At 45.9% G+C, this 26,921-nt stretch overlaps 1 protein-coding gene across 2 annotated transcripts in view; it reads right to left on the bottom strand.

Annotated features, from left to right (window-relative positions):
* Positions 1-693: 693 nt before the first annotated feature.
* The window catches only part of Specc1l (sperm antigen with calponin homology and coiled-coil domains 1 like), a 103,127-nt gene continuing 76,899 nt past the window's right edge, over positions 694-26,921 (bottom strand). For both annotated transcript variants that reach the window (XM_021173800.1, XM_029482439.1), the window contains exons 14-16: positions 5,741-5,857; positions 5,002-5,061; positions 694-3,293 (exon numbers count right to left, since the gene is read on the bottom strand). In XM_021173800.1, the coding sequence (XP_021029459.1) occupies positions 3,204-3,293; positions 5,002-5,061; positions 5,741-5,857 (267 nt within the window). In that variant the 3' untranslated portion in view covers positions 694-3,203. The remainder of the gene's footprint in view (positions 3,294-5,001; positions 5,062-5,740; positions 5,858-26,921) is intronic.

Below are 26,921 nucleotides of genomic sequence, written 5' to 3'. Positions count from 1 at the left end.
GAGTCTTTTGGACTCCCTGGGACCTCAAGTCCTGGAGAGTAGCAGGCCCAGGCAGCTTATCATGGATGCCTGGAGTGCAGGTGGTAAGCCCACAGACTTCTTTCTGCATGTGATTATATGTGCAAAGCTGAAAGACAGCATTATCTAGCCTGATCACTCTGGATTTGAAAACACCGCACACAAGAAGTACCAGTGAGTTGGGGGTATGGCCCAGAAGCACAGTTATGTGCAAGGTCCTACTGAGTTTGAGCCCTAGCACTAAAACAAAAGGATGCACAGGAGAAAATTACTTATATAGCTGCCTCTAGGTAGAAATCCCCACCCCTGTAATTTTATACACCCTGAAACTCAACTCTAAGAAGTTAACATTTATAAAAACAAAATAAAAATCTTTGGGCCCTCCTGATCAAATGTGTAGGCTCTGCTGGAGGCTTCGCTTCTGCTGGGACTCTGCCGTGGGACATGCTGGCTCTAAGATGGCATCTTGAGACCTGCCACAGTTACCACGTGGTTTCAGGGCAGGCCGGAACCTCTGGGCTCACCCGTTTCCTCTCCCTCTGTCCAGACCTGCCTGGGCCCACACAGCAGGTGACCCTGAGGCAGGTGCATCCATGCCGTCCACTCCAGTTCCACAGGAGGGTGAGAGCTCTGGTTTGTGTAAGGTCAGACAGACAGCAGGGAGGGAGAACAAACTAGGAAATGGACGCATGGCAGTTTATTACATTCAAGAGTATTTACTAGAACAAAAAAACAAAGTCTCATTCATCGGCAGAAGCCTGTGACTGACGACAGTAGAAAGGTAACTGGCCCTTTGTAGTGAAGCTTGTGCTTTAGGAAAAGAGGCGAGCTTACATCTTAGAGCTTCCAGGAAACAGCCCTAGAACAAGAGAACCTCCAAATATCACCTTGTGGCGGACAGGGTCTCACATGCCAGGGCTGGCATCAAACTCGCCGTGTAATCAACATAACACAGAACTCATGATCCTCCTGCCTCCATTTCCCCAAGTACTAGAATGACAGGTATGCACCACACTCAGTGTATGCCGTGGCAGGGATCAACCCAGGGCTTCGTGCATTGTAGATAGGCACTCTAACCACTCCCAAATACTACTTTTAATAGCACATGGCCATCTACAGGCATGCCCAGAGGGTCAACAGTGCTCTTTAGGGGCCTATTAGAGAAGGCAGAAAGCAGTGGTCTGAAGACAGCACTAGACTTGTGGACCCTCACACAAATGTGGGCAGCCTGGCCCTGGCTGTGATGGACACCCAGTCTGTGTGTGCATGTGAGAGGGTCTCCTCTAGCCCACCATCTGTCCCTGCTACTGGCTCCAGGCCTACCCCAGGCCCACAGATTCCAGAACAGAAATGTTATCTCTAATGGACATACTCGTTCAGCAGCAGCTGACTTACTCCAAATCCTTTCAGAAAACTCGGGCAACTTCCACACTGGCGTGAGGATCATAGAGCCAGCAGGGGACAGAAGGTGTGGACTGCACGCCCAGGAAAGTCCTAACAAGACAACCCCTTTTCATGATAATAAATAAAACCTGGCCTCAGATCCACCACCTTGGTGCACAGTGGAAGGCCTCAGTGAAGGCAAATACAGCAGAGGCTGGAAGCTCAGAGAAGGTCAGTGGAGACTCATTTGGAAACAGTGATTCTCACATAATGGTCACTCCAACGGAGTTCATCAGCAGAACAAGAACAAGAACAGAACTGGGCCAAGGAGGGCCAGAGAGGCACTGGGCAGACAGAATAATAGGGTCTCCTGGTACACTCTGCAGCATGAGCTGCCAGATTGGGACATTTAAGCAGGGTGGAGGGGTGGGACCGGCCATCTGATGGCAACACAGACAGACACATCCCACTTCCCAATAACTACTTTCAAACCGCTTCCTTCTCTACGTTCCATAGATACAACAGGTTCCTAGTCTGTAGCACTATGCTTGAATACAGAACCTCTGGCATGTTTGGCCTGGCATGTCTCCTGGGAGACATTCCCACAATCCATCTTGTTACTGAAGCCGTGGCCCCATTTTTATTGATGGCCAGTCTTCTACATGGTGCCTTGCAGGTGACAAACAAGTGTATCCCGGAGCAACAGGTCTTGACATTGTTCAAACAACAGCTTCTGTGTCAGGCACATGAAATAAGGGCTTCCTATTCTCGAAAAGAGGCTGCTAAATTCCAGCCAGAAATCAACAAACCGGGTAAGGCCTTGGCTCGTGATGTAGGCCCCACAGCCCAGGCACAGCGTGGAGCCACCTCTCCTGGAGTTCCCATCAGCACACAGGATCCTCATGCGGGTGTAGGCTCAGCTGTCCTGGTGCAGGGCTAAGGCACTGTCTTAACTCCTGCCCTGGAGGGGCAGCCAGCAGTGCAACTTGAATCTCTGGCTCCCTAAAGCATGCCCTCTTTCCCTCCCTCTCACCATGCTGATGCCCACAGTCTGTGTTTTAGTTCTATGCTTACTGAAACGATTAACTTTGGTACTAACAGGAGCTATTTCACCAATATTGCTTATAATAAAACAACAACTTCAATGAGGAGAACTCCTTGTGACCAGTCTTTTCCCTGGTGCTACAGGCAAGTGGCCGAGCACCCACTGAGTGTGCCACCTGCGTCTTGCTGCTGACAAAAACCTACTTGGTGGCAGTGTAGACTCAACTAGCTGTGGGCCTATAAGCAGGGTTTTAACACTCCTAAGCTAACTGCAGTGGTTAGGACGGTCCTCTCGCATGGAAGGGGTACTGACCCATTTCTCTGACACACTCCTAGAACCCAGGCCCACATGAAGGGACCAAAGCCAGCTCTGTCCCACCACTGGGAATCACGTGGATAATTGTCAAGAAGTTCGATGGCTAAAGCTTTGACTAACCCATGGTTCCCACAACTTAATCCCATTTCCCAAGATAAGCAGGGCCGGGCGCAGCCTTTGTGTTGTTTACACTCCAGGGCCCCGGTGGAGCTGGACGGTCTCTGGAAGTAGGCTGGCGGTGTACTGTACTTCTGCTCCTGAGGACGGCCATGCGGAAGAGCCCTGGTCTGCAGTTCCAGTTCCAATGCAGAGGCCTAGAGCTGGGCACACTCCCTGCAGGGAGGCCCAGAGTCACTGAAAGCTTTAGGAGTTCTAGCTAATGGTGTTGGTGTCACTTGGTGACTGCAGAGGTCCCTAGCTGGTATCAGCCGCTCCTGTGTGCTCAGGTTTCAAAGTACTTGTAGATGGCAGTGACATACAGCATGACGTTCTGCCAGTCGGGCCGTTCAGTACGCGCCATTTCATTGATGTCCTGTGGAGAAGGAGCTCAATTAAGACTTATTCCCCCTCCCATGCCACCCCAATGGGCTTCTAGTCCCATAAGCAGTAGACAGCTTTTAGTCTAAGGTGCACTGCCTCTTTCAGAGGACAGGTCTCCAGTATCTTCTCTATGTCCAAAGGTCCCTGTGAGCATCTCCTTCCTGAGTATCAGAATCATCATTCCAAGTCACAGTCTTGTGCCACTAGGGTCTCCTCTCTGCCCCAGCCCCAGCTTATCAAGTGGAAACTCTCCCCAGACTTTCTAGGCTCTTTCTAGGCTGTTCTCTGGAGACACTCTAGGGCTCACAGCATCATGGTGTGTCACAAGTTATCAAAAACTTTCTTTTTTTAGCTGCCTTCTGCAGAGTACTAGTGACCTGTGGTGTGGAAATAGAGCGGCTCTGCCCAGGGTCTCAGCACCTGTCACAAGTGCCTGTGGCAACTACAGAGCAGGGCTAGGTAGTCTGAGAGGACTAGTCCACAGGCAAGGAACCCAAAGATGCCACTGATCATATGGGATGAGAAGGGCTGTCCTGAGCAAGTTAAGACAGGAAACAAGTCAGTTGGCTTGTGAACAAATCTTGACTGTAAGATTCTTTGTTAGCTAAAACACCTGGCCGTTTTTTACATGTGACAACACTTTGTACACGGTATGCAATGTCCTACTATGATGATTCTTCCGACTCAGCCGGATAGAAGCTAGCCTAGGCAAACATGCTTCCATGAGTTTCAAGGACACACTATAGGTGAATACTGTTATAGTGTAATTATTAATGTAAATACTTCTTTCTGGCCCATGCAGTTGCTACAAGTCAAGGAAATAGCTAAGGAGACAGACCTGGAGACCTGCAGGTATCCTAGGATCCTATGAATGTTCTGGTCTCACAGGATCCTTTCTTTTGTACACAGCCCTGAGCAGGAACAGGCTTGGGCACGGTCACTGTTACTCATGTGGAGCAGGTCTGTCTGTCCAGGGGCAGAGGCATCCCTTTGCATCTAGATGTAGGGGCTTGTAGAGGACAGCTAGAGCTGACAGATGTCTGTCCACGTGAGCTCAGCAGGGGCAGGGCAGAAGCCTAGAAAGGGCCTCAGTTTCTACAACTTGTGTTTTGCATCATGAGCAGCATTTTATGGCCCCTGTGAGGAACTGTGGGCAGTGCTGTCAACTCCCAGATATCTCTGGGCTCAGGATGCCCTTGGCCCTCACCCTCTAGACCAGTAGTTCTCACCCCTTCTAATACTGTGACTCTTTAATACAGTTCCTCACGGTGTGGTGATCCCCAACCATAAATGTGTTTTCATTGCTACTTCATAATTATGTTACAGCTATAAATCATAATATAAATATCCGTGCTTCCCAGTAGTCGTGGTGACCCCAGAGAAATGGTCACTCGACCCATCAAAGGAGTCACAATCCACAGGCTGAGGAGGCACTGCTCCAGACCAACAAAAGGCACACAGCCATGTGACACTTTTCCCCTGAACCCAAAGATTCTGCTAAGGAACAGACCATCACAAAGAACAGCCACATATAAGGGCTGCCGGGCCTGTGGTCAAAAGCAACTGTTCCTTTGGAAACTTCCTCAAGAGAAGCATTTCCTACAGCATTTGAGATCCTGCAAGTGTTCACATCCTCAGCCCAGTCCACCTGCGAGCACTTCTCCTAGGCACTGTCAGCCACTCCTCGGTAAGCGGCTTACCAGAGTCGATTTGATTCCAACACTTTCAGCTGCCTGGAAAGCCAGGGTGAAGTTCCTTTTCTGTAAGAGAAATCATGTCAGCGGGGTGTATAGACAACTGAAGATCATGCAGGACAGACAGTAACCCTCAGGGCCTTGACTCTCCTCTGCAACCAGCTCCGGCTCGACCTACTTTTTCCCCCCCTTACTCAGAAAGTTGTATTCTTGCAAAAGGGCTGAAGTTAACTGGAGACAGACCCCCAAAGCTAGAAGCAGACACCTATCCAAAGATCATCCTCGCCTGTGGAATCTCCAAGGGTTTTCTACAGGGCTTGGCTGCCATAAAGCAAAGCAGGGGGAACCTGAAGAACCTTTAGAGTGGGACACCTCGAACCATAGCTTGGAACTACAAGATTGGTCATTTCTGAGGCCCATGGTGTAGAATAGGCTGTAAACGGAAGTGATGGTCCTGAGGTGACAGGAGGTTAGCCCAGGCTAGCTGGCACTTCCCTGACCATTCATGTTACCATTATCTTTCTTTTGGACTTCTTAAAGCCCTTGATCCTAAATGCTGTCAACCAAAGAGAGCCAACGACTCCCACTAGGAATACTGTTACATGGGCAATGGGTAGACCAGGGACTGGCTAGCTGAAGTGTAAACAATGAGTCCAGGGGAATGAGCCAGGACAGGCTATTGTGAAGCAAGGCTGGAATGAGTGGCCCACTAACCAGTGAGGCACCATCCCTGGTTTTGGCTCACCTTATCTTGGCTGTTCAGTTCTTGATATGGTATGTGGGCTGGGAGATAGGTATGAAGTAATGCGCAGAAAGCCAGCCCGTCGTTCCAGCTGCTGCTGAAGTTTGTGATGTCGATATTCTGAGGGAAAAGAAAAAGAGGGATGCAGTGTGATCTTTCAGATCAAAAGTATGATCGCTCAGTTCTCAAGAAGAAGGCAGGACACAGAACCCCACCCATGACCCCATCATGTGACCTCACTCTGGCGGAACTAGAGGGTGCTATGGGCCATGTCCAGTACTTACCCTGTGACCATGACTAGGTCTTTATGGATCCCTCATCCCACCCACTTACCTACCAGTTGCAGAACTGTGTTCCTGCCTGGCAAATCCTGGCTCTGAGACATAATCTATAAGGTGCTCCACACATGGAAGGCCTCTCCAAGGCCCGCTGTGGTAACAATACAGACTGCTAGATGTGAACGACAACCAATGAGAGTCTTCTTATTTAGTAAAGCATTTAAAAGGTCTTTAAGCTAGGAAAGTGGTCCACACTTGTAATCCTGGTATTCAGGCAGACTGTGAGTTCAAAGCCAGCTTGTAAGACATACAGCCATTGTAAGACTCTGACAAATACCAGCAACACTGAGGACTCTCCTATCTGCCTGCAGATTGTGTGAAGAGCTGCAGAGATTTGGCTTTGGTGAATAGTCTACACGAGAGCGGGATTTATTTATTTATTTTTTTGATTACACTGCTGCTCACTCATGCTCCTCTAAGGAACTCCAATAAACTCCCATCCTTCTAGCCACTGTGCATCTCAGAAGTATGCATACACAGAAGAAAATGTGCTCTGTACAGGGACTGACCTGTACAGTAATGGTGTAAAGTACCCCAAATCCATCAGGCCTTGGCACACACTTTATGAAGAGCTCCTCGTTTCACATCTCAGTTTATAGCATGCCACCTTCAACTGCATTAAGAGTCAGCCTCCTGAGGCAACAAGGTCCATCCAACTTCACTATGTCTGGCAGACCACGCAGCCACTGAGGACCCTTCAAGGCTATGGAGCTACAGGTTCACAGCTGGCAAGGCCCTTTACCACCTTCATTTCTTTTTATAAAAGGACAGATCCTAAGAACACCAGAGACCAAGCTCTGAGCTGGGAGGCTGTCCCCATGCTGGCCAGTGTCTCACAGAGTTACATGGTCCCTTCATGGAACAGCATGGGGCCAAGCACCAAGTGCATTTTCTTGTCCCATCTGTGTGCACAGAGCACTGACCTCTGGCAGCACTGTTACCAAACACACCTTGCTAAGTGCAGAGGCTCCGATAGCAATGGGTAACCTAACCACCTGTTGTTTCCCACTTCTCCAGTTGACATCAACCGTTATAAACTTGTATGGAGAAGGAATCTGACCAGGCTTGGAAGGATGGGTGGTATAAGCTGACATTGGCCATGCACCTGAACAGCAACTGAAGGGTGCTCCCACCCAGAGTGAACAGCAACTGAAGGGTGCTCCCACCCAGAGTGAACAGCAACTGAAGGGCGCTCCCACCCAGTGTTCATTGGTATCTTTCTTCCCCAAATGCCTGGGTCTGATTAGAAGCCTCTGTCTTGGTACCATACTAACCATTTTTCTGTTCTGGCCATTTTTTCCCCTCCCTTCCCCACAGTCTCTGCTCTAGCTAATAGCTACTACACCCAAGGGGTTTCTGATGATATCTAGTCACCTTGAAATAGATGGTGTGTAACAGTTGCCAATAGAAAAAAGACACCTCCCCTCCCAGACATAGATGTGTAGGCATACACTCATGTGTAGTTACCTCTCTGTCTCTTTTCTCATCTGAATCTTAGCACGTAGCCATCTAAGGTGGCCAGCTCCATCTGAGGAAAACTGGGACCTAGGAGATGAAACACTAACCCAGGGTTCTCTGCAGCAGAAGAGATCACAGGGACTGGAGCCTTTGTCTCAAACACTACAAAAGAAGCCTCTAAGTCTTGCTTAGCTGAAGTTTTCTATTACTGTCATTTTTGCAGCGCTGGGCTGGGAATCCCCACAAATGCTAGGCCTTGCTCTACCACTGGGCAGCTCACCCTGGAACAGTCTTAAAAGAGGGTGGTAGCTTGAGAGTTAGTTCTCACTGCTGGTAGCTTTCCTATATGGTACGTAAGACAAAGAATGGGCCAGGCCTGAAGGCCAGCATGGTATACAAGGCCCAGTATAAGATGAAACTGAAAGGTCTTTTGTTTACAGAATGCCAAGGAGCAAAGTCCACTAATAGGACTAAAATGAAAAGAAAAAAGGAAAAGGAAAACCCCTTTCCATGCTTCCAGGACTTGCATCCAAGTGACTAAAGCAGAAGCTGAGGCACAGGCCTCGTCAGACAGCAGGGCAGGAAGTGTCTTAGTGACATGCAGAGCTCTGAGCTTGCAGACCAGTGGCAGTATCTCACTCGAGGTCACTGAGTGCTGGAGAAAGACAAACCTCTTCTTCCTGTGTCGGTGCCCCCTTTCGCTCCCGAGGACACAGCAGTTCTCACAGGGCTGTGGACGTGCCTGGCTTCACTGCGCCTCACAGCAGAGGCTCCTGCACCCCAGCTGCCTGGCTAAGGCTGGCTTCCTCCAGACAAACCCCACCCTGCTGGGGGAAAAGCTGCTGGTGCCTCCTTACCCTGTTCCTCCCCTCAAAATAGACACAGGATATGGCTCCTGGATGGACCAGGGGTTCTGGGGTTCCAGGTGAGAGGTGCTTTTGATAGTTGATAACATTTCAGATCAAAATAAAGCTGGCTGAGGCCTGAGCTCCCATTCTCCTCCCTCTCTGTCTCCCCCCCACACCCCCTGGTGGCTGGAGATGAGCTATTTAAGTAAGGTGACCAAGGACTATGAGTCCATTAAGCAGTGAACCCAAGGAACCAGCTCAGACCTGCTCCCAAGAAACTCCCAAACACAGTGAGGAACCGTGCTAGGCCTGGACACAGGGGTGCTCCTTAGGAAGTGGGGAAAAGCCCACAAGCCTGAGACAGCAGGTCTACTGGCTCCAACCACTCTTGCTATTTGTAATAGACAGGGCTGAAAGTCTTGCTACAAATGTCTGCAAACACTAAGCTGGCTTGCAAAAGGGGAGGAGGGGAGCTCAGTGCTAGAAACAGAAGAGGGGAAGCCCCCACCCACGCATCCACATGTGAAGCTCTTCATGACATGGTTATGACAGTCCAGTGATATCATGACAAGATTGTAAGCAGCTTGGAGAAGAAACACACTGAATAATAAAAAAATCATACCAAGTTCCCAGAGCAACAGCTTTTCCCTTCATCACCCATGCCCAACAGCTCCTCCCTGCAGATGCTACCATCTGTTCCTAAAGCTGGACTGTGAGTGGGCTCCAGGTTGGCAGGATGGGTGGGAAATCCTGGGGCCTTCACCAAGTCTGTTGCCACCAGAAGCAACCTCTCACTGCCTCTTTCACAGTCAGGATGACTGAGTGAAGCAGGCACAGTCTGATGTTCTGTCTCTGCAGGTACAAAGCTGAACACCCTCCCTCAGGTCAGCATCAAAGGCAGCCAGACTTGTCTGCAGACCGCTGCTCTATATAGTCAGTCCTGTTGTCACTTCACCTGCCCACGGTGGCCAAACAAAACGGCACCTATGGTTTTCTTGGCAACTGGTTGGTATAAACTTAAACTGTTTGTGACTCAGAAAAACCCAACTCAACACCACTGTGTGAAGCTTGTAGATGGGGGAGGAGGGCCAGGCCTCACATTTCCTGAACACGTAACTGATAGCAGCTGTCCCAGGCTTCAGGAAAGTAGATATATAAATGTCAGTCTACTCTGATGGTGAACCACTAAGCCTTTAGGAGACACCTGAAGAGTCTGCGTTGTCTCTTCACTACAGAGAAGCAGGTACTAACAAATCCAATCTATCATCATTTGTGCCACAACAGCAAGACGAGTATGGCCTCCTCAAGTGGCTCTGTTTTCTGCAGGCCTAAAATAAGGCTTTATGAGCTTATCATAGAAACTTCAAGGAAAAGACAGACACAAAGGGAAAGGGGAACGAATCTGGAAGGAGCTGTGTGTGTATGTGTGTGTGGTGGTGGTGGTGGTGGTGTTATGATCAAAACACATTGTATGGAAGTCTCAAAGAACTAAATAGAAGGTAAAGGGGATTTGACTGACAACCTGAGGAGACAGTGATGACCTCAGGTCCACACCTAAACGTGAGCTTACACGTGAGCCAGCACCAGGACCGGGAACTGTACCTGCTAGATGACGAGAGAGGAGGGGTGCTGGATGCAGTTGCTCTGAGGATCATTTACCCATTCCACAGACCCTCACCTGAGGCCAGGCCCTGGAGTAAAACAGAAGCCCACATGTGGACCTGACATAGTCCAGGGCCAACAGAAGGTTGCCCAGTGAAGTGTGGTTGGGTGGACTCCGAAGAGCCAATGGGAGCTGGAAGGCTGGGGCTGTGTTAGGGGGCTACTGACTGTAGAGGCCTGTGGCAGCAGAGAAAAGGGAGTTAGGCTATGAATGTACGTGGGAGCTGAAGTAAATCCACATGGAAACAGGTTAAATACGTAAAAGGGAAGTGCATGGAGTGCCAAGGGTAGCCCTTAGCTTCTCTTGGTAGAACCAAACACCCGTAGTGACCTTCACAGAAGCAGGACTCACTGGACACAGGGTTTGCGCATACATGGAGGTACATTCTGAGTGTGTTAACTTTAAGGTACTTTGTAAATAGACAGAGGGGGCCTAGAGGCATGGGTGCAGGGGTCATGAGAGAGAATTCAGTGAAAGAGTAAGACCATCGGTGTCCCCAGTGGAATCACCCAGGAGACACAGTGGGGCAGTAAGGGGAAAGGAGACCCTGGAGCTCTCCAAAGCAGTGGACATGCTGACAAAGAGCATTAATGGGGGCATGAAGAGGACCAAAGAACTGAAGAGGAACTTGTACGCAGAGGAAGAGAGTGCTGAAGAGATAAGGGCTGTGGTGCAGCTTGGTGGTAGGAACTTTCCTATCATTGCATGAGGGCCTGGGTGTAATCCCCAGTACCACATAAATGAATGGAAATACACACACAGGCAGAGGGCAAGCAACGCAGTAGTACTGCTCAGAAGCCAAGGGGACAGGAAACCTCTGCACTTATACAGTGAGAGCAGCCACTTGCGAGGCAAGCACAGCACAAAGGCCACTAACCTGCAGCGGTGCAACCCTGCCAGGCACTTTCCCACAAAGATCTCCAGTGACATTCCTAGTTTTAGAAAGTAGCTTCTGGTGTGTAAGACGAATCCTAATCTTCCAGGGCTGTCCCCAGTGTCTACACTGCAGATTAAGGAAGGGTAACAGGCTGAGGATGTTACTCCCCAACCCCTACATGACAGACAGCCCATCGATGTGCTGACCAGCCAATCCCATGGGTGTGGAGACGGGTCTGAAGGCAACTTGCAAGAGCTGGCTCTCTCTCTCTCACCACGTGAATCCCAAGGATCAGAATCAGGTCATCACGCTGGGCAGCAAATACTTCTCCCTACTGAACCATCTCACCATCCCCCAAAATAGTGTTCACAGGCAACACTGCCAGGTGATAGGAACACTGGCAGGTTCCTATCACCTACATTAGGCAGCCCACAAGTCCCTTTGCACCTCTGCCTTCCTCCCGCAGTCACAAGCACTTACCCACACGCATACACACAATTAAAATTAAGATAAATCTTGGGGTTGGTTCAGCTTTTAAGCGCATGTGCTGTTCTTCCGAAGGACCCAAGTTTGGTTCCCAGCACCTACATCAGGCCTCTTACAACTGCCTGTGATTCTAGCACATTCAATGCCTCTGGCCTCCACGACAGCTGCACTCAACTGTACGTATGCCACACAGACACACATAATAATAATAAAAAATATAAATCTTAAAAAAAAAAGAAATATCTTAAAGGAACAACAACGAAAGAGAGCAACAGAGGCTGGGCAGGGTGGCACTGGTGCATTCCAGTATTCGAAGGCTGAGGCAGGGAGATGCTGAGCGTGTGGCCAGCCTGGGAAACAGAGTGAGCACCTGCCTCTTAAGCAAACAAACCAAGAGGGAGCTGAGAAATGTACTAGTAGTTATAGTTCCAGTTTTAGTTCTGAATTCAGACTTTGCACTTAGTTTTCCCATCGGTTTTGGGCTTTTCAACTTGGCAGAGCAGTTAGTTCTGTGTCTGGAGTAGGACACAGAAACGAGTTTGTGATGTGTATGTACATAGGAATTCGAGAAAGGTCCAATGAGAGCTCACCTGTGGTGACACAGGAAGCCAAGGCAGGAGGAACCAGGAAAGGCCAGCCTGGGCTACTTAGTGAAACTGTATCTTTAAAGAGCCACACACAGTTTCCTCCAGGAAATGTCTTCAATGTGAATAGAAAATACTTTTTCCTTGGTTACACATGATGTTACCTGTCACACTACCTTGGAGGTCCTGGAGCAGAGAAGTCCAGTCCCCTGCCCCTTTACATTTCTATGGCATGAGCCTAGGGGAAAGGCCTGCTAGTGGCCTTCAGATGGGCCTGTCTTCTTACCCCTTTAAGTGCAAGCACTGGGAGTTTAGGGGTAGGATATGAAAGCCAAGACATACATACATCTCTCAATATATTTAAAATGTCACAAAATACTGAAAAGTGGGGACTAGGGAGATGGCTCAGTTAATTGCTTGCCATGTGAACACAAGTACAAGGTCCTAGCACCCACACCTTGCTGGGAGCAGTGGCATGCGCCTGTAATCCCAGCATTGGGGAGACAGAGACAGAAGGATCCCTGAGGCTTGCTAAACCAGGGATCCCTGACGCTGCTGAGTTCCAGGATCAGTGAGAGACCATGGTTCAGAATAGGGTAGAAAGCAATTAAAGACGATATCTAGCATAGACCTCTGGCTTCCATATGCATATACACACAGGTATAGACAAACAGGTGTGCACACACTCATACACACTCTCATACACACTCAGATATACTCACACACACACACACACACACACAAATTTAAATAAGGACCACAGAATACAACCCTAAAGACCACATGTTCTTTAAAAAGCTATTAAAGGTCTGATCTATTTAAGGAAATGCCATTTTATGGGCATCTGGCAAGACGCCAGAGGGCATGATTCATCTTTCATCATCTACTTCCGTATGCTCTTGGCTATGGAAAGCAGAATCTGCAGAGCACACGTGGTACAGCCATCTTCACCAGCAAACAGTTTTGTGGTATAAAGTGAAAAAAAACCCAAAAAACAAAAAGCAAAAAAACCAACCAACCAAAACCCCCAAACTACAGCAGGAGCAGGAGTGAGTTACTCCAGGTACCTACCTTCATGCTGGGGGTGGGGCTTGCAGGTTGTTTGGGAGCCTGGGTAGGATATGCTAGGGGGTGTAATTTATTAAAAAAAAAATGAAAATAATCTCTTTCTAAACCCCTCCCAGTAAGGCTCAGGGGAGATGTGAGAGTCTCCCTTTCCTTCCGGAAACTGAACCAAGCTGCTCTAAGGTAGGGGAAAGAAGATGCACCATGAAGTCCAGATGTTGGGTCCTGCTGTCACAGTCTGAATATAAACGATCTCCACAGGCTTGTTTTTAACAGCTGCTTCCTGGCACTATTTGTGGAGGCTATAGAAATTTCAGGAGGTAGGACCTACCTCTGGAGGAAGGAGATCCACTGGGAGTGAGGACTTGAGGCATAGTCCTCATCATCAGGAGTAAATAGCCTTCTCTACTACACAGACTAGCTGCTTCATGTTCTGCTCAAACACATGGTGCTAAACAGCCATGAAACCATTAGCAAAAATAAATCTTTCCTGCTGAAGTACCTGTCAGATAGCCACGGCAGAGCTGGTGAGCCTGCAAAGGCAGGGCCTGCTCTCTCACTGGAGACCCTTAATCCTCACTGCATACCACAAGCATCTGCTAAGGGTTTCCTCTCCCTGGCTCAACCCTAAAGCCAACTATTTTAGAGAAAGTCATGGTGTTGTTCTCTTTTAGGTGATGTGGGGGAGAACCAAGATCAGGTAGAAAGCGCACTGGACAGGATTGTCCAGAACATGCACTGTAAGTTCATGAGGATGCTCACAGGGACACACCCAGCCCAGCCTAGAAGCTAGGAAATCAAGGAACTCAAATAAAAACATCTCTGTAAAGAGGTTTTATGTTAATGAACTGGAGCCTGCTGGAGTGAGAGGAAAAGAATAAGTGTAACACAATGAGGAGCAATGGCACCTCAGAAGATGGACATTCCTACTGAGCCGCAGAGCTTCTCAGCTGAGTTCTGCTGGGCGTGACTAGGAAGCAGATCTACCCTCCAGTTCACAAGGGACAGAAGCACTGGGAGTAATGAGAAGAATATACAATGTGGGATACAGCACACAGGACAGTTCTTTTGATATAAACCGAAGATAGAAAGAAGGAACTTACTGACAGAGAGACTTTTTCAAAGCTCACACTATCCAAATGTAATGTGGAACCTTATTATGTACGTGCATCTAATCTAAGCAAGTCAATAGTATAGTCTGAGCTACAATGAGACTGAATGGCTGGACTTGGCTTTAGAATCCTCCAGGTGGTGAAGGGATAGGAAGATCCTACGCAGATGATGGGTGGCTGTAGGGAATGCACAAGAAAGCTTCATTCCCACCACAAGCAAACTTACAGTACTATCTAGAAAGGAAACCTACTACCTGGCCAACTGTTACCTACTGTAACTTGTTTCCCTGAAGAAGCCATTAAAGTAGTTAATACACTTATGAAGAAGTGTTCAATACCACTAATTTTTCACAAAATGCAATTTGAAGCCACCACAAGATGTTACTTCATACTCATCAAGATGGCTATTAAAAACAGCAACAGAAAATAAGCTAGGGGTACAGTTCGGTGGTAGGCTCTATGCTCATACATGCAAAGTCCTGCGTTTCATCTCCACCACCAAAACACAAAGAAATATGGCAGACACTGAGGACGAGCCTCACAGGTCTTCAGCAGGCTACCATGGCCACCATGTGACGAGCAAAAACTGAACACAGATGTTCATATAATCAACTAGACAGCAACCATCCAAGAAGCATTCCTCACAGCGGCCCCCGTAGGGAAACAGGTTGCACATCCACCAGTGGTCAAATAAAATGTCATTTTTTCTATGCAATAGAATATTTGTCAGTCATACAGAGCAATGGCGTGCTGACACGCTACAACATGCATACATCTGGAAACTAAGTGAAACACTTACAAAGTGCATTAGTAGTTGCCAGGTACTGGAAGAAGGGAGCACAGAGTGACAACTTCCTGTGTGGAAGATTTCCACAGGCAGCTAATGGAACGTTCTGGAGCTAGGTAGTGGTGATCCATGTATAGCACTGCACACATTATTAGGACCGCTGGACTATATATATGTAAATGGGTAAACGGTAATTTTGTTACATATGTTTTCAGCACAACGTTTTTAAACCAGCAGACACTGTGCAGTGCTGTCTACCCAGCATCTGCACGTGCCAGGTAGAGCTCAGTGTAAGGTCTTTTGGAGTATTTACTGAAAGGTCACATAGCTTGCGTGTACTTGATTGTTGATAGACATGTATGGGAATGTATTGTGGACAGCCTTAAGAAATTACTTCTTAGAAATAGAAAAGCACCAAGGGGTGAGCGTCAGAGCAGCAGTGGCTCTCTCACCACTACAAGGCTGAGCACCCAGAGCACGGCCAAAGAACAGACACTCTCCCCCAACCTGTTCAAAGCGGCAGGAATGCCACCAGGACATGGCTTCCAATATATTGAATCATCACAAAAAATAAGACGTTATGTTTGGAGGGGGTGTTAATGGCTTTCTAACTTTTTTTCAGTCAAATTAACGTATTTTGAGGGGAAGTTCAAGGCAGGTTCAGGGCAAATGTCACTGTGAAAAATAAGGATCCTGCCTTTTGCTTCCCATAAACCCTTCTAACAGGGAGTAACTTTTTAATGGAGGAGCACAGAAGAGTGGCAATGTCTGCTTCCTGAGAGCTCAGGAGATTACAGCTAGAAAGAGCCATGTGCTGGCCAAAGCTGGTGGCTGGGTTGCTGCCCATTAATGAACTAAGGGCAAGTTGTAAGCAGTTTTATTAGCAGCTTAAGAATTAGTTTTGTCTTTCTTAATTAACATTTCTACAAATTTGCTATTTCCACAGACTTAGTTTTGTTTTGGCAGAGTTATTGCTCACCAAGATAAAATTCTGACTTCCCAGGGCACTCACAGTGACCCCCAAACATCTGCCCTGGAGTGTGTTCTGGGAAGAGCTTGGCAAAGTAAGATGGGAGGGTGATGGTGTGGAAGTCATTGCCTATCCCAAACTCCTAAGAGAACAGGCATGTTTTAGAGGAAGAAAATTAAGCCTTCCAAAACATCTCCGTTGGTCTGTTTCAGTATATTCTTGGGGGAGGGGAATCATCAGTCTTGTATTCAGGATCTGAAAGTGTGGGCTGTGAACTCTGCCAAGGCATCTTACTCAACCAACACAGAAGCCTTGTTCAAATGCACTCTTCAAGAAGGCTCTTCCATTCATGCTACAACTTGGGTTAAGAGATGCAGCTCTTCAGAGGCTCACTACTCTCCTTTAAATCCAGGTGAGTCCTATGGATTTGAAAACACCTTCTCCGTAGAGCATTACTGAAAAGGGAAAGTGAGATCAGAGCATCACACATTCCAGCCTCCTATGGACGGGGCATCTCTGCACTATGTTGGCCACTCTGCAATAGCTAGAAGAGCTCGCACACATGGTTTTTCACTCTTTCTCCCAAGGAGAAGGAAACAGTAGCCACATATGAGGACCAAGTGGGTAAAACATGCAGATCCTCTTGTTGAAGGTGGGCACACAGTGCCTTCTCTTGTTCACAAGACAGGGTTGATTCAAGCAAAAAACAGAACACACTGCTTCCTCACCCTCAGGACAGGCTGCTGGGTACCAAAAGACAGCCACAATGGTTTCCAATTTCTCTTCTATAGCCATGCCCAGAGATGAAGAAAGCCTCTATCATGGGCCCTCAAAGTATACATTCAAGAGAATTACACTTATATAGCTTTGCTTCCCAAAGAGACTCTGCAAAGCAGAGCAGTATACTGGCTGGTTTCGTGTGTCAACTTGACACAGCTGGGGTTATCACAGAGAAAGGGGCTTCAGTTGAGGAAATGCCTCCATGAGATCCAGCTGTAAGGCATTTTCTCAATTAGTGATCAAGGGGGGAGGGTCCCTTGTGAGTGGTGCCAAGCCTTGGATGGTAGTCTTGGGTTCTATAAGAGAGCAGGCTGAGCAAGCAAGCAAGCAAACCAGTAAGGAACATCCCTCCATGGCCTCTGCATCAGCTCGTGCTTTCTGACCTGCTTGAGTTCCAGTCCTGACTTCCTTGGTGATGAACAGAAGTATGGAAGTGTAAGCCGAATAAACCCTTTCCTCCCCAACTGCTTCTTGGTCATGATGTTTTTACAGGAACAGAAACCCTGACTAAGACAAGCAGAAAATCTGATGGTTTTCTAGTGTTAGCCATGGTTTGCTGAATAATATGCAGAGTGAGAAAACATCAAGAGAAGTACAAATTCAGAAACAAAGTCCAGAGCATCTGAAAGCATAGAGAGCCCAAGCCCAGAGCATGCTACTAATTAACTCAGTGTATAGTGAGCAAACGTGCACCACTGCACTGACAGTGAGCTGCTCTGTACACCTGGACACCCACTTCTCTCCTGGGCCTTACATTTCAGGAAGGTACCTGTTTGCCTCACCCCCTCACACTGAGCTGGCACAAGAGACTTGGAAGGACCACTGATCTCTCTTGCCATGATTCTTCCTAGTTCTAAAATGCTGCATTTAGCCTGACATAGCAAACCCAGGCCACCAAGTACAGATATCCTTGATGTAAAAATGCCTGTGGTCTCATGGGAGCTCAGAAAGGAAATGATCTCAGGAAAGAGATGCTCTATGTAGCATGCTCACCTCACGATGAACCTCTTTTGTTGTTTACAGCAGGAACCAGGCTGTTTTCTTAAACCTGTGAGTGTGTTACTCTGTACACCTAGAGTCATTCTGGCAGAAGGAAATGGCTTGCTCCTGCTAAGCCCCTAACTCCACAATTCACTTTCCTTTAACATAAGATTGTTAAACCTCAGGAGATTTTCCTTTGGACCAGATACAACAGACACCACTGTTCTGCTGGGCAGAGCTGACCAGGCCTTAGAGGGAGCAAGTACTCTACCACAGCCACCCTATGTGTGACACTTGATCCCGGACTCCATACTGTTTCTGATTTTATTTTGCAAATACCAGCTGTCCTTGCTGTTTTCTTGGTATACAATACACTATGCACCAAGATGTAAAGCACTAAAGACCCGAAGGGAAAAGAAAAGGCAACACAAAGCTAGATGTTGATTTCAGTCAAAAATATTTATAATGACAAATCTGAGTCATTAAAAAAACAGTTAAATTATGCCCAGGAAAAGGCATAATTCTAAAAGGCTTGGAAATAATAGTTTCAAAAGTAACTGACAGTTCTTGAGGACAAAGGTCACGTTCTAGATTACAAGCTGTTCCTGCTTGTATTTCATTACCTCTCTGGCTGTCCACAGTAAGTGCTAAGTACATAGTTCATGGTTTAGAACACAAACAGGAAAAAAAGTTCTTCACAAGTTGAGAAGCTTAAAGAAGTTGGCACCACAGAGAAACTCGCAGCAAGCACCCCACCACTGAGGTATAACCCCAAACTATCACTGTCACTCGGCACCAAGACCGCTTGTCCCAGCTTGCTCGGTGCTCTCAGCAAGGTCATAGCCTTTGTTTTCTTTAAACTGAATTTCCTCTGAGGAACGTGGAGATGAAAGCTCTGTGCACTGTAATAGTAGAGACTCAAAACCCATTATCTACAATCTGCTTCCTTTCCCCACAATCTGTTTTGTCTTCCATCCTTTCTAGAGCTGCCATTACCAATTCTGGTGAGACATCCTCCTCTTGGGGAAGGTGTGTGCTCTTTGCTTTGCTGTCTCTGATATTAGGCATCCTGGATAAATCAGTGTGACCATGCACTCTGTCTTTAAGATGCTTTTAAATTTTTCTATCACACACAATCCTCCCCAACTTAAGAGCCTATTGGCTACAGTGTTCACCTTAATGTCCTAAACCATACACAGAGATGAACTCAGACCTACACGTATAAACTTTCCAGAAAAAAAAAAAGAAAGAATTCTCTGAGATCTCAGGTTAATCGAACACTTATAAATTAAACCAAAGTATCCATAAAACATTTCCCATTAAAATAATTTCAAAAATTAAAAGCTATTAAAATAAAAACTGGTCCTTCATAAGATATTAAGAGTAGAAATGACAAGTCATAGAAAGTGAGGGATGTTTGAAAGTCAGGTATTTCATATGAAGGACTTGAACTCAGAATATTTACAGAAATCCTAATCAACAAACAACATAAAATAACAAATTAAGCAAAAGAACTGTACAATTTACGGAATAAAATATATGGTATCAAACAAGAATATGGAAAGGTGCTACAGGAACTAAAGCCCAAGGAAACTCTACTCCACACTTCTGAAGGCCATCAAGAGTCTTGTGAAGATAAGAAATGAGCAGACCCCTCCAACACTTGTGGAAAAGCAAAGTGAGACGGCCCCTCCCATAGACAAACTGGCAGCTTCTTAACCTGCCTCTCCTCACCTCAGATCCCTGTCTTTACACGTGCACTTAGATAGATGTGTAGATATGCTCTAGTCACTCCCCAGACCCATACACTCAAACCTGAACTTCTATGGTGATAGCGTAAGGAGTCAGGGGTTGGGCAAGTGATCAGGTCAGGAGAGCAAAGCCCCAGGGAATCGCTTTAGTGTCCTAAAAGATCCGAAGTTGAACATGGCGGTGCATGCCTATGACCGAGAGAGAGAGAGAGAGAGAGAGAGAGAGAGAGAGAGAGAGAGAGAGAGAGAGAGAGAGAGAGAACGAGAACATATGTGCACACTTATGTGATAGGTAGGAAGATTTCTTGAGTTTATCTCCAGAGGAGGAGGAAGAAGGAGAAGGGAGGAGGATGAGGAAAGGAAAGGAGGGAAGGAAGGAAAAGAGGAGAGAAGAGGACAAGAGAAAAGAAGGAAAAAAGAACCCCAAGCCAGAAATAATTTTGTTTATAAATGATACTTTATAAGAGCAGCTAAGCTGAGCTGGCTACCATATGAACATATGCACATGAAGGTACCTAGTTTTACGTATAGTAAACAGTAACTGGAAATAACCCAAATGCTTGTTCAATGATGAAGAGACACCTATGATACTGACTACTACTCAGAAGAGAGGGAATGAACTATGGACACCACAAGAGAACTGATTCTCAAAAATAATGCTACGTGAAAGAGGTACTTTCCAGTCTGTAAACATCTATTTATAAAGTGCACAAATAATGCACAATGACAGCAGACGGAGGCTGCCTGGCAATGAGGGATGAGCTGGGGCCTGAGGGAACACACAGTGCGCGAGGATCTTCATGTACTATGTGTCTAATGCCTGTGGTTACAGTCTAAGTATATAAATGTGATGTTACTAACCTAAAATGCTATATCTAGCTTATTAGTATTTACCAATTACGCCTTAATACATTTATTTTAAAAGGCATTCCACGTGCACAACAAACAAACAAAAACTATTCAGGTAGCTCAGAAATCCCCAGTTTTTAAATCAGAGCCATGTCAACAGTGCTGGAGTGCACCTGTAACCCCGAGCCTGGAGACCAGCATAGGAGGGTTTAGGGTCAGCACAGACACAGCCCAAGTACCTCAAAGGTGATGTCTGACGGGCAGTGGTGGCGCACACCTTTAATCCCAGCACTCAGGAGGCAGAGGCAGGCAGATTTCTGAGTTCGAGGCCAGCCTGAGTGAGTTCCAGGACAGCCAGGGCTACACAGAGAAACCCTGTCTCAAAAACAAAACCAAACAAAAAACAAAAACAAACAAACAAACAAACAAAAAAAACAAAGAAAGGTGATGTCTGATGAAGGACAATGTGGGTGGCAACTGAGGGGCAGGGCTCACCTCCTTATGTGCTCCAGGACACTAGCTACAAAGTCCTGGAGACACATTCGGATTGAAGATGTGAACTGCTTTCCTCAACTGTTGCTTATGCTCGCCTTCAGACTGCTGAACTCCCCCAAACTGTTGCTTCTTCTGAAGTAAGGGTTATTTTTAAAAGGAGTGTAAGACTACTAGCATCTCTGATGACTTATATAAGAGAGAGCCGTCTCTCTGGGCATATAGCTATAGCAATCTTTCTAGATTCTCTTTAGAACCTGTCACATACACACACCCCACTCCCACCCCACCCCACCCCATCCCCTGCCACAAGATGTGCCTGCTGTTTTCCTGCCCCCTGTCAACAGGTATCACTTCATTACTGCCCGTGAAAACAGCATGACAGAAAGGACACTGTAACCAAGGAGAAATACTTTTGCCTGTCTCTCTGAAGACACTAGTGCCTAGAAGGCAGGTATAGCTAAGAGAGGCTATGTACAGAGGCTCTGTCACAGCCATTAGCCACCAACCACCAGTCCTGGGGGAGAAAACTAAGAGATGGTTCCAGCCCCAGGCAGTACTGAGCCACCTCTGAGGAAACTAAATGAAGAGAGATACCCATTACGCTCCACCCAGACTGCAGAGTGATGAGCTAAACAGATGAAGTCATTATCTGAAGCCATTAAGCTCTGGATGGTACGTGCAGATGAGCAGGTCAGCCTTCTTTCTCTCAGACCTAAAAAACCCATTCCGAAAAGAAACCTTCTCTTTCCCCTCTCCTGACAATGCCTAATAGCTGATTGCCCTTTCTATAATTATTTATCAGGAGGTGACAATCTTTATAAGTAAGCTGCTTCTACAAATGGAGAGGTCACCCTAAATACCCAGGATGTCCTCAGGCTAAACTCATTTATGAAATCCAAAACAATCATGTATATAATGAAATCAATGTGTCAAACTTCAGCTCTTCTGTAGCTGCCATACCATTGAGCTAAGATCCAAACTAGATGAAACACAAGAGTAAATGGGGACTGTGCAGATGTATTTACAATGATATTTTTTAAATTATGTGAATCAGATATTTTAATGATCTTCCTTTTAGTAAAATTAAACAGATCTTGAAAGTGTTACTTAGCTATTTCCTCTATTTCTTAGCATTGCTCGTAATAATACTTACGAAAACATACTGAAAAATCAGCTTGCTGCTGGGGTGTGGGCTAGCTCAGTGTATAGGCAGTAGCTGGACCCCCCCCCCCCGCCTTAGCCTATAAGTCTCCAACTTCTGAGGCTGGAATTTGAAGTGCTGATGCGGCAGTTATCATCTTCCTTATTTCTTTTGAGAAAGGACCTTTATATTCTAAGTAGCTATGTAGCCCAGGCTGGCCTCAAATGTATAATAATCCCTCTACTCAGCCTCCAAATACTGAGTTCAAGGTCATGTGCCACCAAACCGAGATACAGTGTCCCCCTCCCTTTAAAGACAAATTCATGCAGTTCAGGCTGGCCTCAACCTCACTCTGCACTAGAAAACAGCACTGGACTCTAATGCTCTGTTTCTTCCTTCCAAGCACTAGATATATAGACATGTAACACCACGTATGGCTTCAGTGTCTTGCTTTGCTGTTCCTTCAGTGGTCTGCCGTCTTTGTTATTTTATTTTTAATTGTGTGTATGTGGGTATGTGCACACATGCAGCTATCCTCAGAATCCAGAAGAGGGTGTTGGATCCCTTAAGGAAATCCACTCTCAAGACAATTATTTTAGAGTGAACCAAGAACAATGGGAATCAAGCATGTCACTCTAAGCAGCAGCTTTGTTCTACATCATGGGTGGAAGTTACACACAGGCAAAATGCAGGGAGAATGAGCCAACTGCGTCCAGTGGAAAGACAGACAGGAACCTAGAAACCTATTCAAACCCTGTAAGCCAGGCTCTCTTCTGATCTTTCAGGAACCCATTGGCGAAGCAATACTTATGTCCACACAGCTATTCTTGCTGGATGCTGGCCAGGACTGTCAAGCAGTTGGAAGGAGATCATTACCAAATAGTTCCCCAACTTTATGGCCCTTGAATGTACATCAAAATATTTACAACGAAGAACCTCTAAGTAGGCATTTAAGAATTGGTCTTATCATTTCTCAACTCCTGAACCTGTGCAGGAAACCAAACTGTGTCAGCCAGGGAGAGGTTAGTGACTCAGCAGGGCCATCCCTCTGTGCTAAGAAGTACACTTGCAAGGCATGATGATGGCTCACACCTCAACTCCAGCACTTGGGAGACTGCAAGCTTGAGGACAGCCTGGGCTACAATCTGAGAGCCAAAACACAGGACATGAGCAAAGTAATTTATGCAATGGTTCTAAGACATTGACTTTTAAATTGTAGCACGGACATTTCTGGAGACAGATGCCGTCAGTGCTGTCAAAATGATGTTTAGACAAAAATGCAGTAAGTGCATTTGTTTCTGGGAAAAGTTTTGTTTCCGCACTGCTATGTTTGGCATTAAAAGGAATCCCTGAAAACAGGAAGCAGCTCTTTCACTGCACTGTGACACGAAGCTATCATCTAACCTCTGCAGTGTACAGGAAAAGCCCTGAAATCTGGGCTCTACTCCCTGAGGTGTCTTCAAGCAATGTGAGGCTCTCTTCTGTGACTGCTCTCTAGGTGACGCTCTCTCACCATCAGGGTGGAAGACGCTACAAGAGAGCTCTATTCCTACCTCACTGTGCCTGCCACATGTTAGCTGGCACACTCCACAGAGAGAATGGGTGGGGCTACACAGTGGGCTAGTCTTTGTTCAAGTATTTTTAACCCCTGGAACACAGTAATATTTACAAACAATAAGACCGTTTCACATATTTGGTTTCCATGTAAAAGACAATGTAAAATGAAAAGATGTAGATTTTTAACTTGGATTTGGTTCAGACTGAAAGCTTATCTACACTCACAGCTTTTTCATTTAACTCTGGCAAGGAAAGGGAACGAAGCTCTGCCTGGCTCTGCCTCGGGAGCTGTGTTGTAACCCTGTGCCTAACTTTCTCTTTCTACCTCTCTGGTCTGCTCCTAACTCTAATCATGGAGTAAAGGCGGTCTCAGGCAGAGAAAGGAGGAAGAGGTCAAATGGGGTGGGGGGTGGGGGGAAGCAGCATTCGGTCCTGTCTTTCTGAAAGACACTTAAGTCCTCTCAGAAAACTGTAAGGGAAGAAAGAATAGAAACAAGAACACGGGACAAGTCGGGGGAAGCAGCTTCTCTATTCCTGTGGAATCCTCCTCTGCAATATCGTGTGGACCCAGGAAGAACGGGAGGAACCTAAGCTTTGGAGGCAGTCTCCTTAGGCTGAGTTGCCTGCACACACGTGACGCACAAAGCCTAGAGAGCTGAGCATGCTCACTTGATCATGTCTATCAAAAGCATGTCCTCTTCTCCTGCTTGTCAGGGAATGGTCTATGGTCCCAAAGGGCGTAGCAAGGTTTATGTGTTAACCATTTCTGACTAAGCTGACTCTAAGTCACAGAGGTACACACCCCTAAAAGAATGAAGATTAAGTTCCTGCCTTTGATTTGCTTAGTCCAAAGAGGGCTGAGGTTAGGGGAGAGGAATCCCAAAAAAGCATGCTAGGAGATTTTTGGCTGTGGTAGAGCAAAAGATAGACAAATATTTCTCCTAAAAATCAAATCCAAAAACAAAATTGGCAAAAAAATAACTATTAAGAACACTGGAAATCAACTAAAGGCAGATAACAAATTAAGAAGTATTTTTCAGGAAAAGTGGCTAAAATATGAAGTAAAAATAGTGAGTGTGGTCCCCCGTTAAAAACTCTTTTAAAAGCTCTTTTTTTTTCTAATACTATAACCTCAAGTTTGTAACACACAGAGATACATTGAGATTGACAGTGCAGAGCAAGAAAAAACAAAGCTATACTGGGGCAACGTTGCTCTTCTTTCCTTTCCCTTTTTTCCCTTTTCCCTTTCCTTTCCTTCCTTCCTTCCTTCTTTCTTTCCTTTTTAAAAAAAATTTTAAAGAAAATTAGGACAACCAGTAAGTAAATTATGGTAAAATTTTATAGTGTAAACCTTAGAGAAATCATTAACAAAGATACTAATAAATTATCTGCCATCAAAAAGAAGCCCAATAAAGGAGCTGGGTAGATAATTCAGTTGGAAAAGTGCTTGCTTGCAAGCATGAGCACTGCAGCTTACAAATCTAGGCACAGGGGCCATGCCTGTGATCGCAGTGTTGGGAAAGGAGAAACAGGAGGGAGGACTCCTGGGCCTTGATGGTCAGTCAGTCTAACCTAATCAGCAGACCCAAAGTCAATAAGAGACTGTGTAAAAGAAAAGGAGGAGAGGAAGAAGAGGAAGGAGGAGGGAGGGGTGGAGAAGTGGTTAAGAAAATGTAGTACTCTTCCAGTAGACCAAAGTTCAATTCCCAGCAGGCATGACAGATGGCTCACAACTACCTATTAACTCTAGGCCCATGGGACTGGACTCCAAGGATACCTGCATGTGTGCACATTCCCACATACACATAATGAAATAGACTAGCAAAAAAGGTGAACCACTCAAGGAACAAGGCTGAGCTTGACTTCTGCCCTCCACATGTATAAAGAAATACATGTGATAGGCACAAGTATGCATGACTGTGTGTTGTGTGTGTGTGCGCGAGCACATACATACACACACACACACACACAGCATAACCATTCTTAATGAATAAAAGAAAATGAAAATCGAAATATTACCAGATAAAGTAAAATTAAGAATAAAAATAACAGGGATGAAAAGCAAAACCATTTCCTAACATCAGAGGCAAAGAGAAAGAATCCTAACCATGTATGGGCCAGTAAATCTCTGGAGTTAGGCAACTACTGCACAGCTGTAATCCTAGGGTGTGGTAGTACTGAGGCAAGAGAATGGCTTCAAGTTCTAGGACAGCCTGCGATACAGAGAGAAACCAACAACCGACCGACCAGCATCAGAGTGCCCGAATTGTTAGAACTACAGGTAGAGAAAGCTGCAATCACTGTTAAGAGATTCTAATACCTTCCTTTCAACAGGTGACAGAGTAAGCAAACAAAAACTACGGCTGGGAAGCCACGAGCACTACTCTCAACAAATGAGACTGAACTGTCCTCTGTCTACACAGCATCTCTCCAGCCACAGTAGATCAGCAGCCTCTGAATATTAGCAAAGCATATTCTGAGTCCCAAAGGAGTCTTAAAAAATTCTGAAAGGATTCTCTGGGCACACTGGAATTAAACTAGAAACATGAAGATCTCTGGAAAAATCCTCAAATATTTAGAAACCAAATGCTACTCTTCTAAGTAGCCCATGGTCAGCCCATGGGTCATAAACTAAATTAATCACCTACTTGACAGATTAAGATATGAGAGTGACTCCTATCCAGCAGTCTAAGGCCAGCCTAAGCAACATAGCAAAACTCTGTTTCGAAATAAAATTAAGTAAAAAAAGGAAAGAAATGAAAGAAATATTAAAGAGTTTTCTGAATTAAAACATAATACACCAAAACTTACAGAATGTCAACAGAAAAGATAAAAAGTTTCAAATCAAGATAACATCTTTCACCATAAGAAACTGAAACACAATGGGCCTTTCTCAGTTCCATCTTAAAGTAATAAGAAAGAAATAACAATTGCAGTGGGATCAATAAAACAGAAAAGAAAAATAACAAAGAATATAAAACCCAAAACCAAACACTGATTCTTTGGTAAGACAAATATATTTGACAAACTTCTAGGTAGATTTATCTGAGGAAAGAAGACACTACATAAATCACACTCTTAGATACAGAGGATCCTATAACATCATGAAAACCTCACCAACAACTCAGATGAAACAAACACACATGCAAACCAAGTTCACTCACAGACAGAGATAGAAACAGTCTAGACTGTTAAAGAAGTCAGATTTTGCAGTTAAAAACTTCCCGACAAAGAAAACCCCAGGTCCACAAGCTTCTCTGGGAAATTCTATTAAACACAAAAAGAACATAATGCCAGTTTTACACAAATTTCTCCATAAACCTCAAGAGGTAATTCCTAACAGTTTATTTGAGGGAGTCAACATATCTTTTGTTTGTTTTGTTTTGTTTTGTTTTTCGAGACAGGGCTTCTCTGTGTAGCCCTGTCTGTCCTGGAACTCACT

The sequence above is a fragment of the Mus caroli genome, chromosome 10 (genome assembly GCF_900094665.2).
Source record: "Mus caroli chromosome 10, CAROLI_EIJ_v1.1, whole genome shotgun sequence".
NCBI classification, from domain to species: Eukaryota; Metazoa; Chordata; class Mammalia; order Rodentia; family Muridae; genus Mus; species Mus caroli.
This window is presented reverse-complemented; position numbering and strand designations above follow the sequence as displayed.